The sequence below is a fragment of the Vigna unguiculata genome, chromosome 8, assembly GCF_037176805.1.
Source record: "Vigna unguiculata cultivar grain cowpea cultivar isolate G323 ecotype 2 chromosome 8, ASM3717680v1, whole genome shotgun sequence".
Taxonomy (NCBI): Eukaryota; Viridiplantae; Streptophyta; class Magnoliopsida; order Fabales; family Fabaceae; genus Vigna; species Vigna unguiculata.
In genome coordinates this window covers 25,718,110-25,736,120 of record NC_140799.1, presented here as the reverse complement: position 1 = coordinate 25,736,120, position 18,011 = coordinate 25,718,110, and the positions used below count along the sequence as shown (strand labels likewise).

At 29.8% G+C, this 18,011-nt stretch overlaps 1 protein-coding gene across 1 annotated transcript; it reads left to right on the top strand.

Moving 5' to 3' along the window:
- The first annotated feature begins 11,643 nt into the window (after positions 1-11,643).
- Positions 11,644-15,774, top strand: LOC114194996 (ABSCISIC ACID-INSENSITIVE 5-like protein 2). The gene is made up of 3 exons (XM_028085395.2): positions 11,644-12,279; positions 12,489-12,560; positions 15,694-15,774. Exons 1-3 carry the CDS (start codon positions 11,650-11,652, stop codon positions 15,772-15,774), a joined length of 783 nt encoding a protein of 260 aa, XP_027941196.2. The 5' UTR covers positions 11,644-11,649.
- The last annotated feature ends 2,237 nt before the right edge of the window (positions 15,775-18,011 follow it).

The following is an 18,011-nucleotide window of genomic DNA, read 5'->3' as shown; positions in this document are numbered from 1 at the left end:
TATCAAATGAGTAAATAATTATTTGTTGACAGTGATCAAACAAAGGACTCAAAGTGGTTGTTATGTGTGCATCACATTTTGGCATAATCTTATGACCTTAAATCTCTTCATGTCATACTTTTTTTAATTTCAAAACAGAAATTTAAAGACTATTTAGCAACTGTTTGACTATGGGTAACAACTATTTTTTATTACCTCAAAATTAAAGATTTTAGTTTCCAATTTTATATCTCATTCTAAGTTTGGCAAATTACTTAACTATTTATGTGACTGTGTGTGGTTGCATTGCGACACTCTCTAGACTCTTGACCTTGATCATTTGAATAGAAACTTTCTATCTTATTATTCTAAACAATCATATGAATTATTCTTAAGCTGTTTATATATATATATATATTATTCTTCTCTAACCCTTTAACCTAAAATATACTTGTAATAAGATAGGTATACTTGGAGAATTTTAGTTTGGATTGTTTCCCTAGTGGTTCTTATGTGTATATAAGTAACATTTTTGTTCTTCAATTCAAATAACATCTTATTAAAATTGTTGTAGGCCTGACAATTTTTATCACTCATACAGTCTCATCACTCCTCAAAGTAGACAACATGTCATAGTCTCATAGTCATCTTGTTTTATTTTTTCTGCCCATTGTCATGTTTAATGTATTCATTATGCTTCATAGAGAACTATGTCTTGGAGGGTTGAGGATGGGGATAGAATTGTGAACAATTTTCACTCTAGAGCATCTCATATACTCTCAGAGATGCTTAAAGAAGCTAGAAAAGAAGGTAACAAGCCTGATTGGATAGGAACTTCTGTTTGGAACGGTTTGTTGGAAAAGTGGAACATGCCCACATATCGAGAAAAATGCGATAAAGCTAAAAAAATTGTGCATCAGAAAAAGTGGAACATTACACATAGGGGGATCTATTAGCGTGCATGATCACTTTATTCGTTTGGTACGACATATTTAATATACTTTTATATTTATTTATGATGTATCACAAATTGCTTACTTTATAATTTTTTCTCTTTGCAAACAGAAACACTTAGTCGTGAAGTTCATGTTGATGAAATCTTTCAACAAACACATATGAAAGAGTGCCGGCGATTTTGTTGACAAAAGATCTAGACGAACGCATGTTAGGTTTTTCCAAGATTATTACAAGTTTACACATAAATTATTTCTTTAATATTTTAATACATACATGTCTTGTTTTAACAAGAAGATTTTCAAAGTAGATTTTCTGCAGCATTATGTGAGATCGATTATGTCGTTGTCTCACAATGCACCCCCCTAGACCTTGTTAGAGAGGAGAGATTGAGGAACAGGTCTTGGTTAGTGTAAGACCCGGGAAAAAAAATTAGACTAAAGAAAAACACATGAGAAAAATTAATGGCTTGATTAATATTGTTGATTTATTTAATTTAATTAGGTTATTAAATTATGAAATATGAAATAATTATTATTTGAGTGATTTAAGTTATTGTGGTATTTATAATAATTATTTAAGTGATGTAAGTTATTGTTTTAATTATTTTAAATTTTAATATTATATTTAATTTTACAGATATGTGTATATATTTAAGTGGTGCATTTTATAACGTGGAAAAGTATATTGTTTAGTGATTATGCATGTGTTCAACCTGTTGGGTGCAAGGGTTCGATTTTGGTTAGCTAGAAAAAGATAGCTTACATTTTGTTATTTTTTTTAACTAATTAATTGTGGTGGATGGACAAGATAAGTCTATATGTTATTCGTGCACAATATATGTTGAGAAAGCTTGTAGTTTGGTGGTTGTTGTGATGGCTCCTAGTGCGACAGTATGTGTTCGAAACCTGTACAGCCTATATTGCGTGGAGAGGAAAGGAAGAGACTGCGGGAAGTGTAAGTCCTAGAAGGATTGCTACATGAGGTAGGGGAAGCCAACCTTGCTTTCTTCTCTTGTTTTCTTTTTGTTTGCTTGATGAATAAAACTTGAAAAGTATGCATGTGTAGTGTAGGGGAAGTTAACAATGTTTTTCTACTTTTATCTGTTATATTTGGTCATATGCTTAAATGTTTGGGTGTTGCTCCTCTTGTTGTTTTTGAAGTTGAACTTTGTTTGGTTACATATGAGACTTTGAGGATGGGTATGGGTTTATGGTGCAATTTGTGTGTAGTTTTGTTATAGATTGATTGTAGATTACTCTTTGGATGGGACATTATTGCCTATACACTAGCCATTTTTCTTGGTGCAACTTTATGTTATTTTTCTTCATCCGTTAGCTTTGCACCTTGCCATGGTAACAAATACATTTAACTTTCTTTTAAGTTTTTGGGGTTCTTTGTTTGAGTGATTATTCGCATTATCTTCACACCATTAATTTCATGCTTGGTTGTTTGAATGCAGTGACATGGTGTAGTTGTGTTGTCAGGGGTTGTTTTAATGTTTGCATAGTGTCTTTACTTTGCTTGTAATGTGCCATGTATTGACTTTAGGGTGTGGGTAACTTATTGATGTTTAAGTATTAATTTATCTCTTATGTTTTATGTGAACAGTGGCACTTTTAAGGGGATAGGTGCAGTGTTATTTACGTGGTTATTTGGATACATGGTGATGGGGTACATGGTATTTTGGTGTAGTAACGAAGATGGTGCAGCCATGCATGCCTTGTTGCATTTTTTTTATCTTATTTTTGATGACTTTACTGCAGGTTTTGAGTCATCTTTTGTTGGTTATGCTGCCCTTGGTTGCCAAAGGTTCTATGATGTGTGTTTTGTTAAGAATTATTGGGATTGATGTCTTTTAAATCTAAGCTTGGTTTTTGGAAACTTTTAATGATTTATTAGTTTTTAGAATAACCTGCATCAAGTGTGTTTTTACGTTGTAGTACAAGTCTCCTTTAGTAGTGTAATGTGTTCATTGATGGAGGAAAAGTCACCTTCTTATTGTTTTATTCTCTTTCTTCCTTTTCTACTATCTTTCATACGTAAATGCACATTTTTTGTGGGTTATATTTCTTGTTTTCCAGCATGCATACCTTTCTTGAATATATGTGGGTGAAGGCAATTGATTGGATGGGACATTTGTTTTCTTGGATATATGTGGCCTACGTTTGTTCCTTTTCACAAAAGAAGTTAATGCATGAATAAGCTGCATGGATTTATGCTTTGGACAATGACATTTTGACTACTAAATTTTGACAACTTTCTCTCACATGAGGTGTCATCTCTTAAATGGTTTTGGAATATTGAGAATGAGAAAATGAAAAAATGAAAAACCAATTAGAAAATAACACCTAAGGTTGTAAGAGAAAGTTGTCAAAATTTAGTAGTCAAAAAATCATTTTCCTTATGCTTTTATTGTATTATTTTCTTTCACCTAGAAAACCTTTTGTTTTGTTGCTTTTGAAATGCGGTGCGGTTCTTTATTTTCTCTTTCCATTCTCTATGCGTCAGGGTCTATTCATATTTACCACAAAGTGTCTTATGAAAACAAAATTCTTTTCGATTTAGCTTTAGCATGTGGGGGGCCAATGGAAGATTGTGGTAGACCAAGCACTGCATGCATAATTAGCGTTTTTATTCTCTTTTCATGTGTAGGTTATTTTTGTGTGCGTTATTTTTGTCTGCATGTATAATTTTTGCATGCGTTATTTTTATGTGCAGGTTCTTTTATTTTTCACGTACAGGGATAATTAGCGGTTTTCTTTCGTTTCGTGTATAACTTAGAATGTGTAGTTTTATTAAAATAAGATATGAGTTAGGTGATTGGTGGTATTTCTTGGTTTGTATGGGTTGCATGGTATGGAGTTTAAGTGGTGGTTTGAGGAAAATTACTTGAGTGTGATGTTATATTGTGTTGGAATGAATGTCATTCGTTGGGTTTATGAATGTATTATTTGATAAGTTGATGTGTTTATATTATGGTTTATTTCCTATGCATGATGTGATGGTGTATATTTTGTTGGCAATATGTAATTATCATGGGTTGCATGTTGGGAGTGTTTTGCCTTGTTTGAAAGCTCTTGGTGGAATTAAATGTTGTGTGAGGTTTTTCGTACCTAGGAACCCAGTGAAGACTCTTTCGCCTGTGTGAAGCAGTGGAAATGGGTCCTCTTCGCCTGTGTGAAGCAGTGGTAGAGGATTGGTTCAAGTGTTGTACTCTCTCGCCTGTGTGAAGCAGTGGGGAGGGGATAGATGTTTTCCCTTATTTTGGCTCGTTGCAAGTATAGTGCTTCATGTGCGATGCATCGACATTTTTACTCATAATTCCTTGAAGGATAAGGGAGACAGTCTGGTTGCGTTAAGTGGGACATATCGAACCATCTGTTCTAAGAAACTAGATGTTGTTGTGGGGTGAGAGGCCGCGGAAAACCAAAACTTGATTATGATCATGATGTTTAAAGATTTTAGATGAATGTGATGCTATGTTTGGTTTGGTATGATTTGTTGGATTTTGGGGTTGTGTATTCAAACCAAGGATGGATTGTGATCATAATACTTAAGTATTACTTGAATGCGCCGTTGAGTATTATTGAACATGTTTTATTTACGAATTTCTTGTATAAATATCATTGTTTATGGTTAGCTTACCCCTATTTGTTCAATTGTGTGTTTGTTGTATGTGTGATGATCATATAACATGTGTGTTATATGGGAGCAGATGATATTGCAGATTACTCTTGGCATGGAGTAGATTGACGAGAGGCTGGGGTGGACTCGGGAGTTTTTATAATATATTTAGTTGTTTTAAATCAGATACTAAAAATTATGTAATTTTCTTTTATCCACAAATGTTATTGGAAGTTTTTGACAAAGTGACGTTTGGAATTATGTAATTTAAGTTAAATTAAAAAAAAATTATTAGTATATTTTCAATGATAATCCTTTTTCGTCAAATGCGTTCGTTTTCTAACTATCCCTGATATCCCAAAATTAGGGTGTAACAGTTAGAGGCAACAGGTGGAAGGTACAAGGGATGAGTATATGGAGTTGGACATATGGACTATCGAGATGATTGTGTTCAGAGTCACTTAAAACAAACACAGACGTGTTCTAGTCAACAAGTTCCTTTGGAAAAGATTAATGAACTTTGACAGCAACTAGTAACTACCAAGGATCGAATGTTAGAGTAAATTCATGAATGAGTACTCAATTTCAAAACCAAATGCAAACCCAATTCCAAACCTTCCAAAATTTACTTGGTACATTCATGTAGTATCTCCCACCTTGAGTAGCGGTTGCTACAAAAAATATTCTTCAACCACCAAACACTCAACAACAACAAAATCAAGAGTAGGAGGACAATCCATAAGTGCAACAAAATGATGAAGGCCAAATTAATCCATCTCATCCTTATACTGAGGGGAAAACATTATGTTATATTAGGAACCTTTATATTAGTATGTTTGGATGGTTTTGTAAGGTTTTGATTGTAGCAGTTTTAACTTAGATACAACATTGTGTTTCTGAGGTTTGGAAAACATTACACTACAAAAAAACGTGTAAATAGCGACAATTATTTTTGTAATTTGCATCATTTTTAACCGTCGTTCTTTACTCGAGTGACAGTTTCTAAAAATATCATAATTCTTACCGTCACAAAGCATAATATGGCGGTTATGGATGAACCGTCGCAACAACCATCATTTTATACTATATATACAGTGACGGTTTTAAATAGGTAAAAAACGTTAACTAAAACTGACGTAATATTTTAATTGGATAACAAATATAATGGAAAATACGATACTTTAAACTGACACTATTATTATTAAATTATGACATTTCTAATTGTCACCATTATAATTAATTATATTTAATTCTCAGACTAATTATATCATTATTTAGTGTATTAAGTGTCGCAAATTTTAATATTTAATTATTTATTATTTTTTAATATTTATTATACTTTCATAATTTAATAAAATTAATTTTTGATGATAATTTAAAATATATAAAAAATTAGAACACTATAAAATAGAAATTAATAAACTAAATTCTTTCATTGTCAATATAACATAACTATACCAAAGTACCAATTCAAACATCTACAAAAAATAAAGGCAACATTAAGAGTACCAAAATATTCAAGTATCCAAACAAAATGACAATATTAAAAGTCCGAAGCCTAAGGTGTTTTGCTTCCACCACTTGATCCTAGTATATATCGTGTGAAGATGGCACACCATTTCCAACATATAGTGCCTGCAATGAAGTCTAAGGCATATTATAATTTTTTGTTTCCACCACTTGATCTGATGATGAAGGTGTGACCACCACCACCTCCTTAGAAGCTCCCTCAAGAAGGATCACTAGAAGCATGTCAAGAGGGGAGTCTTCTATTCCATCATCTTTATCTTTGTTTTGCATCACCTTAGTTTGAATTCACTAAGTTGGTTTCTAGTTGACTTATTTTGGTTGACTTGTTGACTTTGACCCCAAAGTTGACCTTTGACCAAGATTGGATTAACTTAAACCAACATGCTAATTCTTCTTTGTCTTGTTTTGTAGGTAATTAAGAAGAAGTAGAGCATGGTTAGGTAGCACATGGTGATTGGAGCACATGGATGATGTGGAAGAGAGAGGAAAGCAAAAAGCATAAAGCAAAAGCAAAAGTAGACATATACCTTGTCTCCTTTTGCCTTTTTGGTTTATTCCTTTGAAGGCTACTTGGTCTCCTTCCTCTTTTGGCCTAGAATCCTCATGGGAATGCATCCACCAATCATGTTTCTTCACTTGGTCGAGACTTCACTAGCTTTAGGTTTCTAGGGTTTGCTTGTTAGTCCATTCCATGTTTTTGTATTTGCTAAAGGACCCTTATGAACTCCTATTTAAAGGGTGTTCCTTGTCTTGTAAAAGGGTTTATCATTTTGTTTCTAAACTACTGTGTTTCAACCATCAAATTTTCGTGAGTTCTCCTTCCTAGAAGTGAACTCACCTTTGCCTTATCTTGCTTGCAAGTGGCGGCACCATCACTCATCTCTAGGGTTTGGTTGGCTTAGATCCCCCCTATGAGTGGCATGCTTCTTCCGTGCTTCATCTTCTATGCTTTCCATTTTTTAATGTTTCTTCTTTCATTTTGCTCTTAAGTGTTGTTAACGTCGTGTGAGTTTAAGTTTGAATCCAACTCTCTTCTTCCTTTCATGAGCTTGAGAAATGAACCTTCACATCTAGATAACTTGTTATCTTAATGTCTAGTGGGAATTTTCAAAAAGCTTGTTGTGGAAGATTGTGGTGGTGATCTAGGGAGGAGTAATTGCGCTTGTGTGTGAATGAAGAAGAGAAAGGTGTGCGTTGCGTGGAAGAAGATCGGACGATGACGCCGACAAAACTTCGGATGGTGGCCAGCCTTGTAACCGCCGGCCTTGGTGATCAGCGATGTTGGTGCCTGTGTCGGTATTGTTGTGCATTATAAGGGTTGAAGATGAAATCCGAAAAAAACCTTTGAGCTTCTCTTTTGAAGAAGATGAAGGTAGATGTTCTAGGGTTTGGTCTGACCCAATGTTTGGTGGAAGAGGGAAAATGCAAATTTGAGAAGTGAGGGTGGAGGGCCTGAAAGATTGAAGTTTCGAGAAAAAATAAAATTCAGGAGGGAAATGAGTAGATAATTTGGAAAAGTATTTTTTATAACTTTTATTTAAAAGCGACACTTAAAGTTGTCGAATTTTACATGTTAAATATGACCATATGAACAAATGACGGTTAAAATCGTCAAATGTTGCAAGTAAAATACGACAGTTCAAAAATTGTTGTATTATTGTGTAAAAAGCGATAGTTTTAAATAACTGTCATATCAAAATTGTCACAATTTACACGATTTTTTGTAGTGTTAGGTTATATTAGGAATATTGTATGTGTGTTATTTCTAAGTTATTTGTTACTTTTGTGTGTTATTTGTTACTCCTAAATATAAGTACTATAATTTTTCTACATAATGTGTTGATACAATATTATTTTGAACTATATAAAAAAATATACTTAGGATAAATTGCAGGATAGACATTCTATGCTCACAGACAATATATGTGCAATTAAATAATCATTACAAATCAGGTATAGAAAAACGTATAGAAATTCTAAATTCAATTAACTAATATCTGTTGAGAAACTAATCCACTCGCCTAATGAACTGATCCTTTCGTCGAGTGAAAAGACATTTTTTGACCAGCGACTAGGTGGTTCGCCAAGCGAGTAATTCACTTGGAATCCAGGGAGAAAATCCATCAATAAGTCGTCCAACAACTCACAATTCAAAGGGATCCCTGATTTGAAATTCACCTAGTGAGTCCCAATTCAGAGCAATCCCTAATGTGAGATTCGTCCAACGAAAATTACTCGCTTAGCGAGTCTGCATAATTCAGTAGAATAACAATTCTGAAGAATTGTGCACTCCATACTCAGCTTAGACAACCAGGGTAACTTCACAAATACCAGTTACATGCTAACTTCAAATTTCATCCTCAATATCATCACAATTTGAACCCACTAAACCTATGACATTACCAACATTTCTAAGCAAACAACGTTGCAATCAACATATCAATTTACATACTTCAAGGAACACACAACAACTCAATTTCATCAACCAAATTCAAGTTTATCAGAACTATCAATGTCAATTAATCTTAAATACAATATTTAAAACATCAATCATGCTTAAACAAATTAAAACTTCAATTTTATAGGTTCCACAAATCACCTATCATTACACAATACATATACAGTCACAAGTCACAATACAAACATACAATTACAATTTCCACATGCTTGTAACTTAAAATAATGCAATTAGCTCCCCTTACCTATTATCCTACTTAAACAATTTTATAAATGCCATAAACCTCTAACTCCAAATGATGTTTTATTTACACATAGAAATATCACAAGAACGACCAGGACATATCATTTTGATCACTGATTAGCAGAGACTCATACTAATGATTATAAAAATGCATACAAGGAAGATAGCTCACATAGAAAACAAAATTTGACTAAAAAGACAACAAAAACTCAACTTATGCAAATGGAGAAACTGATCGGTCCAACTTGAAGAGCTCGCCGAGATGATCGATCTTTTGGTCTCGGTTCTTCAATCAGATGACCAAAGAAATAGAACTCCTAAAAGAAATCAGAAAATTCTAGAAAAGTTTAATTTTAAACTAATATTGAATGGTATAATACTTATTAAAAATTACACTTATGTAATTTGAAAGTTTCTTATATACAAAAAGTTATATTAATTTAAAATAATTTAATTATATATATATATAGATGATAAATTTCTTCATATTTTAATATACTTAATTGTGTCGATATATATATATATATATATATATATATATATATATATATATATATATATATATATATATATATATATATATATATATATATGAAAGATTCCTCATTCCGGTTTTTATATTTATTTTTTAAACAAGTTTTTTAATCAAAAATAATTATTTTATCAATACTATATTTTAAGTGACTGTTTGGCTAAATTTAACCAAATTTTTGGATTGACCTTATTTTAAACTTAATTATTTTTAATTAAAAAAAATACTTACATAATAAATAAAATTTATTTATAATAAATTTATATGTAAAGGAATTCCTCTTTTTTTATTCATATTTATATTTTCTATTTTACCTTTTAAATAATTATTTTAGTCTAAAAAATATTTATTAATATTGTTCTTTCAATCATCGTTTCAGTTTTTTTAATTTAACATTTTTTAAATTTAACTATTTTTTAATTAAAAATTACTTATAAAATAAATTAAAATTATTTAGAATAAAATTACAAAATATTATTTATATTTAATTTTAAAATAATAATAAAAAAATTATTTTTTTTATTATCATAAAAAATATAAACACACGTACATGTATTTTCTCTCGTATTGTTATTAACAAAATTAACTTTTATATAAAAAATTAACAATTCATTTCAATATCTTTTATTTATATATATATATATATATATATATATATATATATATATATATATATATATATATATATATATATATATATATATATATATATATATATATATATATATATATATATATATTTGTCTGTATGTGTATTTTGCCTTGAGTCGAACCAATGTTCTTAAAATTATTAACTTTGTTTCGGTAATTTCTGAAAAAATTTAATATATTTTTGTTACGAGCTTTTGATATATTTTGCTCTTAAATTTTAAAACTGAATACTCCTAACTCAGCTTTATTTTTGTTACGAGCTTTGATATATTTTACTCTTAAATTTTAAAAGTAAGTACTCCTAACTCAGCAGTTAGAATGTATCAACCTAATAAACTACTCAAACACTAATTAAGATTAAACGTTGTTTAACAATTAAAAGATAGAATTAATACAATTGGATTAGAAATGTTATATTTCTTTTTCAATTTTAAAGTTTCAAATTAAAATATATCAAAATTTGAAACAAAAAAAAAATTAACTTTATTTTAAAATTTAGAGACTAAAAATATATTTAAGTTAATTATAAAATCAGTTTCCTCAATTTTAAAACAAAATAAATAAATAAAATGTAGTTCATAATTCGGTTATTTAGAAACTAATTACTGACTATATTTCTATTGAAATTACATTCAACCACGTTCACAATTCGGTAAAACCGAATTTTAAACTACTATAGTACTTCGTTTTACTTAGATAATTATTTAGTACAATATGCTAGTGAAATAAAATTAAAACTTGTGTTGCAAAAAAAAAAAAAAAGAGAATAAAAGCACACACAGAAAATGCATATTAAAAGTATCTTTGAACTTAGAAGTACTTGAAACTGAACTTTATATTCCGATTCTACTAGCTAAACTCTTGATTTTTAAATATTTTTATAATCTTTCTTCTATAATTTAGTTAAATATTGAAACTCGTGTTAGAACTAAAATATTGAAGGTGAAAGTTTAGATATGTAAAATATATTAAGGTATAACATTAAGTTAATATTAAAAAAATAAAATTTCATAAGAACATGGCAATGAACAAAACTCTTACAGAAGCATATCATGAACTTGACAAGTGGGTTACCATAATATTGGTGAAACTGGTCTATGTGAAAGATACTGAATTAATGAACAGCTCAAGCAAGTGGAAAAAAAAATAATAATTTGGGTTGGAAGTTATTAAACAACGGATTGTGCCATCACAAACATGTTTAAATACTCTCCAGTCTTAGCCTATTCTTTAAGGAGTCAAGACAATAGAAAAGAAAAGTGAGAAAACAGAAACCTAAAATAGGTTTTACTGCTTAACCAAAGAAGGTTATTATTGGATATTTCTTGGTTAGTTGGATCTTTGATTTATATTTAACCTTTAAATCCACGAATTTAGCAAATAATTCAGAGTAGTGGTTAAAGTGAGAACACCATCCGCTTTAGGTTTGTTTCAGTTTTCTATATTTTGTGGCGGCTCAGATTTCGCTTCAGGTACTAACTGTTGTGCTCATCTCTCCAACCCTTCCTCAAACCAAATACTATATATTAAAATATGATAATCCTTCTTCTTCTTTAGCAAAACCCTGTTTTGGAGTAAAAACATTGTTTTCTTCTTAACTCTTTTGTTTGTTTTTTATTTTTTGAACAATTTTTCTGGCAAAAAGTAGAAACATAGCCGAATGGCTAGAAGGATCATGGGTTTCTCTCCTACTAGAGGAGGGCAGGGTCAACAGTACCCACCTATGGCAAGCCAAAGGTCTTTGTACAACCTTAGTTTTGAGGATGTTCAGAGACAGTTGTTGTTGGGAAACACAAGTGGACATGTTGTGCAAGAACCTTCATGTGATCATGATTCATTCACCAAAAGCAATGGCATTGGTGAGGCTTGGAGGGGAATTGTTGACCATGACCACATCTTGAATGAACCTACTTTAGGGGAATCAACCATTGAACATTTCCTAGCTAATGCTGGTGTGATCAATGTAGCAGATCAGAATGCTAACGTTCACATTCCGACCCCAATGGTCATTGATTCAATCCATCATCAACAACATTGGTTGCAAATTCCTTCGGTTAACGTTAACACCCACCGACCTCAAGATTTCAGTGTTTCTAATAACTCATTCTACGATAGCCAACTCAGTTATTCAGAAAACTCAGTGGGGATTCCAATGTCTCCTTCCTATTCAGATTCTTCCAAGACTTCTCTTTTTAGAAAGAGAAAGAACTCAAATGATGATACGCTGGAAAAGGCCGTAGAGAGAAGACAGAAGAGAATGGCTAAGAACAGAGAATCTGCAGCACGATCAAGGGCAAAGAAACAGGTTAGTTTGGATTCTCTACTAGTTTTTCCTGTGTCTTCAAACTATGTTTCTCTGCTGTATCACCACTGATTTTAAAATTTTAAAAGAGCTATATCAAACAGTCCAGTAGAAAAGTTAAATTCATTATTTCAATGTCTCATCAACTTTCTTGGGTCACACAAATTTTTATATCACTATAGTTTGTTCTTTATCGTATTTTTTTGGTCCAGGAACACATACTTAGATTAGAGAACGAGAAGTGTCGCCTTCAGAAAGTGAATTGCTGGCTCAAAAAGCTGAAGGTACATTCAGCAATCCATTTTCAACTGAAAATAGTTGTGTTTTTTGTGTGTATGTGTTGTGCTAATAATTCATTTTTATGATTGTTTGCATCGCGCTATTTGTAAGCAAATAGATTTTTTATTTATTTAAGACAAAGCACTATACACAGGTAAGTGCACATATTTTTGTAAGCCAACGAGCAGAAGTGTTTGTTATGTACAATGAAAAAGATATTTTCTATTCCATTTTTATAATCCAAAGTTAGATATACAAAATAGAAGAAATTCGTGTTTTGGACTTTTTAGCGAAAGAGAATGTCAAATAAAAATAATGCAAGGTTCTAAAAATGAGAGTAACATCTTTGTTTGTTTTGAGGGTTTATTCTAACCACAAACGATGCAAGTACAAGGCATTTCTAGTTTTCTTTATCATAAAAAATATATAAAAAAGGAAAAAAAATACTTGGGTATTCAAACTCTTTTACAAAAAGAGTCTGAAGTTTAGTTTGAAACAAAGAAAAACAAGTTAAAAGGATAAAAAGAGAAAGTGTAACAGTGAGAACCGTACACCTACAGAACTTCTATATATTAAAATAAATGTATATAAAAAATTAAAAGAATTAAAGAGACGGTATGAAAGATTATATAAATTAATTTTAATTTGTAAAGAAACTTATTTCACTTGAAAAGCTTCTTCTTCCCGCAACAAAAGAAAAAAAAGAAAATTCTAATTAACTTCACAGATTATTTATTTTACTCTCTGAAACCTTGACCTAAAATCGATCCCTTCCTTAATTAATGTCTTTATTTAATTGCTAAGTATTCATTTGGTGTAATCTCTCATCCTTAACCTAAAAACTTCTCCCTTATAATTGGTTAGTGTTTTCATTTTATTTGATTAAATTCGGTGCAAATGTGTTATGCTTTCTCTTTCATTTCACTTTCAATCATTGGCTTTCTTTGAATTTATTATTATTATTATTATTATTATTATTATTATTATTATTATTATATATATATATATATATATATATATATATATATATTTATTGTTGATTCTTTGGACTAAAATCACACACACACACAAACTGGGGTTTTAATTTTTTTTTTTCCTTTGTTTTGGTACGTACTATAACCTAGTTTCTCAACTTTTTAAGAAAAAGAGATTTTTTTTTATGGAGTTTTTTTCCTTCAATTCTTTATACAAATCAAAATTAATTAGGTGGATATCTTTTTTATTATTAATGTATAGGCTTGCTTGCCTAGATAGGATTAGACGTTACATTTACTTTATTAACATTATATTCAAATACAACAGAGATATGCATTAACAATTCGGAATTATTATTTTGACATATAGAAAAGTACAACTACTTCACAACTCAATAAATTAATATTTTGATTATAATTTTTAGAATGGATTATCAAATATTTTATCTTAATGGGTAAAAGTATCATTTATGTGATGTCTTTACGATACAATATGCATCACGCCAGTTTTGAGATTAATAGTACACACTATTTTACGAGAGTATTAAATGATAGATATTTTCTGTTGTAAAATTTTTAACTTGTAAGTTAATTCAAATTATCATTATTAAATTATTCGATAATTATTATAAAATTTATTATGAAATTGATTATAATGTCAGCGTATAGTATTTTACTTTTCAATATTCCAAGAATTTAATTCAAATGTATTGATAATTTAAAGTTTTTATAATCGGTTGATAGTGCGTGGAAACTCTTCTGTGTAATTTAAAAACTATATGCCAGATAAATTGCAATTAACTGTTGGTGTAAATTTGTTAACTAATAATAATTCATAAAATCAAACTCGTGTTATAATACTTTTTTTTAAAATAACAAGGTTCATTAAGGCGATTAGTTGCGATGGCGCCAAGAATTTTCTAACTATAAAATTTCCATTCATTCTTCTTAATCATTATTTTTCTTTAAAATGTTATATTCCAATCTTTTTTGCGTTAATAAATATTTTATTCATATTCGAATATTTAATTTTTTATTTATTTATATTAAGACAAAGCCAAGATGGACTCAAGTCCCTACCGGCTTCAAAATATTCTTTTAACATTTTTTGAAGATAAAAAGTATGATTTAATAATTTGCTCGTTTATAATTAACAAAAAAAAATAGTTTATGGTGTCCATGTGACAATATTATAGCGCGTATTTGTGTTAATTAACGTTTTGATTTGTTCAACATAAAAACTAGACTTAATAATATTTTTATCTTTATATTTATAACAATAATTTAATATTTTTTCTTTATTTATTTTTTTATTCAATGTGGTCTCCATATTTTTAAAAAGGCTGATATAATCTGTCTCATATGAAAAGTATAAAATAAAAAGTAAAACAGATTTCTAACATGCACGTAGTTATTGTTTCCGAGAAAGATAATTAATATTAATACAATGATTTAAAAAATAAATAAAAACTCTCTTTATCTTGAAAATGAGTCTTTTATTGCATTGCCTAGATGAGTGATTATTACTAAAACAATTTAGGCCATGTATGTTGTTTGCTTTGAAAAAGATAGTTTACTAGTTATAAAAAGAAATGACTTTTTCAGAGAAAATTGATAATAATACAAGGAGAAAAATAAATGTTGGTAATGTTTATATTTTTCTTCTTTTTTATTAGCAATTGGATTGTTTTATAAGAGTAGCTCAGTTATTGCAATTACCTAACATATTTCTCTTCAAGCTTTGTTTAATTTTAGGAGTAAAGGAAAGGAGAATGAACAATAATTGCTTAACAACCAGATCATATTTGCTAAATGAAGCTCCAATAAAAAGGTTAGTCATTAACACTATAATAAAATCGAAATTTAAAAATGAAAAACTAAAAACGATGAACTATTACCTTTTTTAAACTCGTGGTAAATATTACTATGTACTATACAAATTAAGATATAGGACTCGTATGTCTCAGATTTTTGTACTCGATGATAATTTTTCTAATTGTAAACTACTCGGTCATAATCATTTTCCTGATGATGAACAGAGCAAATTAACTTCCATTTTATTGCTAATTAATCTCTGAAATCAATTGCTAAATTACTTAGATTGAAATTATTATTTTTTAAGTAACGAAAATAGTCTTTAATATTTTTCATATGAATATTGCAGGAATTGGGTGCAAAGTTATTTTCATCTACAAGTGTGACTCCAAGATACCAACTACGTCGAACCAGCTCAACAACATTTTAGCTTCATATTCATTAAAATGGCATTCAGAAAAACGTGATTTTCATCTTATTGCTTCATTCTTTAAACAGAATGTATAGTGTTTGCGAAACAATAATGAGCCTTTTGTATTTTTAGAGTATTCAAGTGTTCATAGAAGGAAAATGGCTCGCATATTGAGAAATTTAGAGTTCTCAAAATTTTTGTAAGGTCCGTGCTATTAGAGCAGTTTTTTTATTAATAGAATAAATATTACCTCTGTAAATATATTGATAGAGTTTCTAAAATTTTAGGTCAAATTATTTATTTTTGCTTTTATAATTGTTTTCCTTTTAAGCCTTTACTGAGAAATCTATAAATTGCAACAAGGAAGGCATCTTCCACTTTATTGCAAAGCCTTGTTTTCATTGATGAAAGAAGCACATTTTGTGGAAGTAGTCGAACTTGGAGGATTCAACTCAAGATGAATTACTTATTGCTGAGTTTTTGTGATGAATCGCGCTAAGTCACGTTAAAAAATAAATAATACGAGTGAAAGTATCATTTTTCAATTGCTTAATACATAAACTTTGGTAATTGAATTTTGGAGTAAATGTTGTTGTTGATTAGTACAATTCTTTTGATAACATGTTGTAATTAATAACTTCAAAATATTTAAAAGCATAAGTGAAATTTAAAGCTAAGTTAAGAAGGAAAATTTTCAAAATTTGATCACACAATCTATTTATATTTAGGCATTTACGAGATATTCAACTTAATATATATGTCCATTATTATTATTAAATTGAATATAATTATGGTATACTTACTGATAATAGTTGAATATTGGATAAGAATAGAAAACTTGAAAGTTAATGGTATTTATTTATAATTAAAATACAGTTTAAGTTATTTAGTTTTATTATTGAAGATCAAAAACCTATAGATACTTAACGATATTAAAGAAAAGTATTAACTAATAGGCTTAATTACTCGGAACATATCATTTCAAAATGGTACCCAATTTTAAGTTTGTTACATTGATATTTTTTATATTCATGAATAACAAAGTTTTAGTAAATTTGTTATTCATGACTTTTACCATTAACTTTAATATAAATTTCAATACTTAATTTTATAAGTCATTTTTAGTACCAAATATCAATATAACATTTATATAAATAATAAATTTTGTCTTAAAAGAGATACAATATTTCTCTATTTTAAAAATAATATATATAATTGAACAAAATTCAAACAAATAGAACCGGGACTAAATTGAAACAAATAAACATATGAGTATTAAATTGAAACAAATAGACACATGTGGGGACTAAATTGAACTCAAGACAATGACACTTGGCAGGTACCTTGCCACGTGTCACTGACAATGCCACATCAACGATCTGACACGTGGCAAATTTTTTTAAAAAATAATTTTAAATTTTAAATTTAAAAAAATTTTAAAAAAAATTTAAAAAAATTAAAAAAACTAGAGGCTGACACGTGGTAAGGTACTTAACGGCATTTGCGAAAACTTAACGAAGGGTACTGCATTGATGCACATTACGAATTTGGGTACTAAATTGAGACAAACTTAAAAGTGGGTACCATTTTGAAATTTTGGAACCAAACTGGGTATGTTCCGAGTAATTAAACCTAACTAATACTAACACAAAAATTACTTATAATGTCGTCCAATTAACGTCTGCTAGAGAGAAAATCAACATAACAAAATGACCGGTGGCATTTTTGTCAATAAAGTGTCAAATTTGACGTCTGTCTAGCTAATCCCCGACGTAACATAACATCATTTTTTCTCTGCCCCGACGTCACCTCTGCATAACGTCGGTTTTTCTCTGCCCTAACATCACTCGACGTCAGTTTTTTCACTTATCAGACGTCAGTCAACGTCGGCTGGGCATAGAACCGACGTCCCGTCACATTATATTCCAGATCTGCAACGCGAACAACCATTGTTCCTTTTCTCCGCAAGACCTCCTTCGCGTTTCGCCGGCCAGTGTGACTTCTGCAGGTGAGTTTTCCACCATAAAACTTGTTGGGTTTTGATTTGTGCACTGATTTATGCATTTTGAACTGATTGAATTTCATTTTGGTCTCCATTTCACATAAATATAGGGTTTTCTTCTTTGTTTGCCTATAGCTCACCCTCCTCCACATATAATTACATATAGATTTATTCGTAAATAATTACATATAGATTTATTCATACATAATTATATGGAGTTTTTTTATAGTAATTACTTGCAAATAAATTCGTA

What these genes read in the sequence shown, in the direction of transcription:
- LOC114194996 (XM_028085395.2), top strand. Translation starts at nt 11,650, where the DNA reads ATGGGTTTCTCTCCTACTAGAGGAGGGCAGGGTCAACAGTACCCACCT. An exon ending in GATCAAGGGCAAAGAAACAG is followed by an intron (nt 12,280 to 12,488) that starts GTTAGTTTGGAT and finishes TTTTTGGTCCAG; the next exon opens with GAACACATACTTAGATTAGA. An exon ending in GCTGGCTCAAAAAGCTGAAG is followed by an intron (nt 12,561 to 15,693) that starts GTACATTCAGCA and finishes TGAATATTGCAG; the next exon opens with GAATTGGGTGCAAAGTTATT.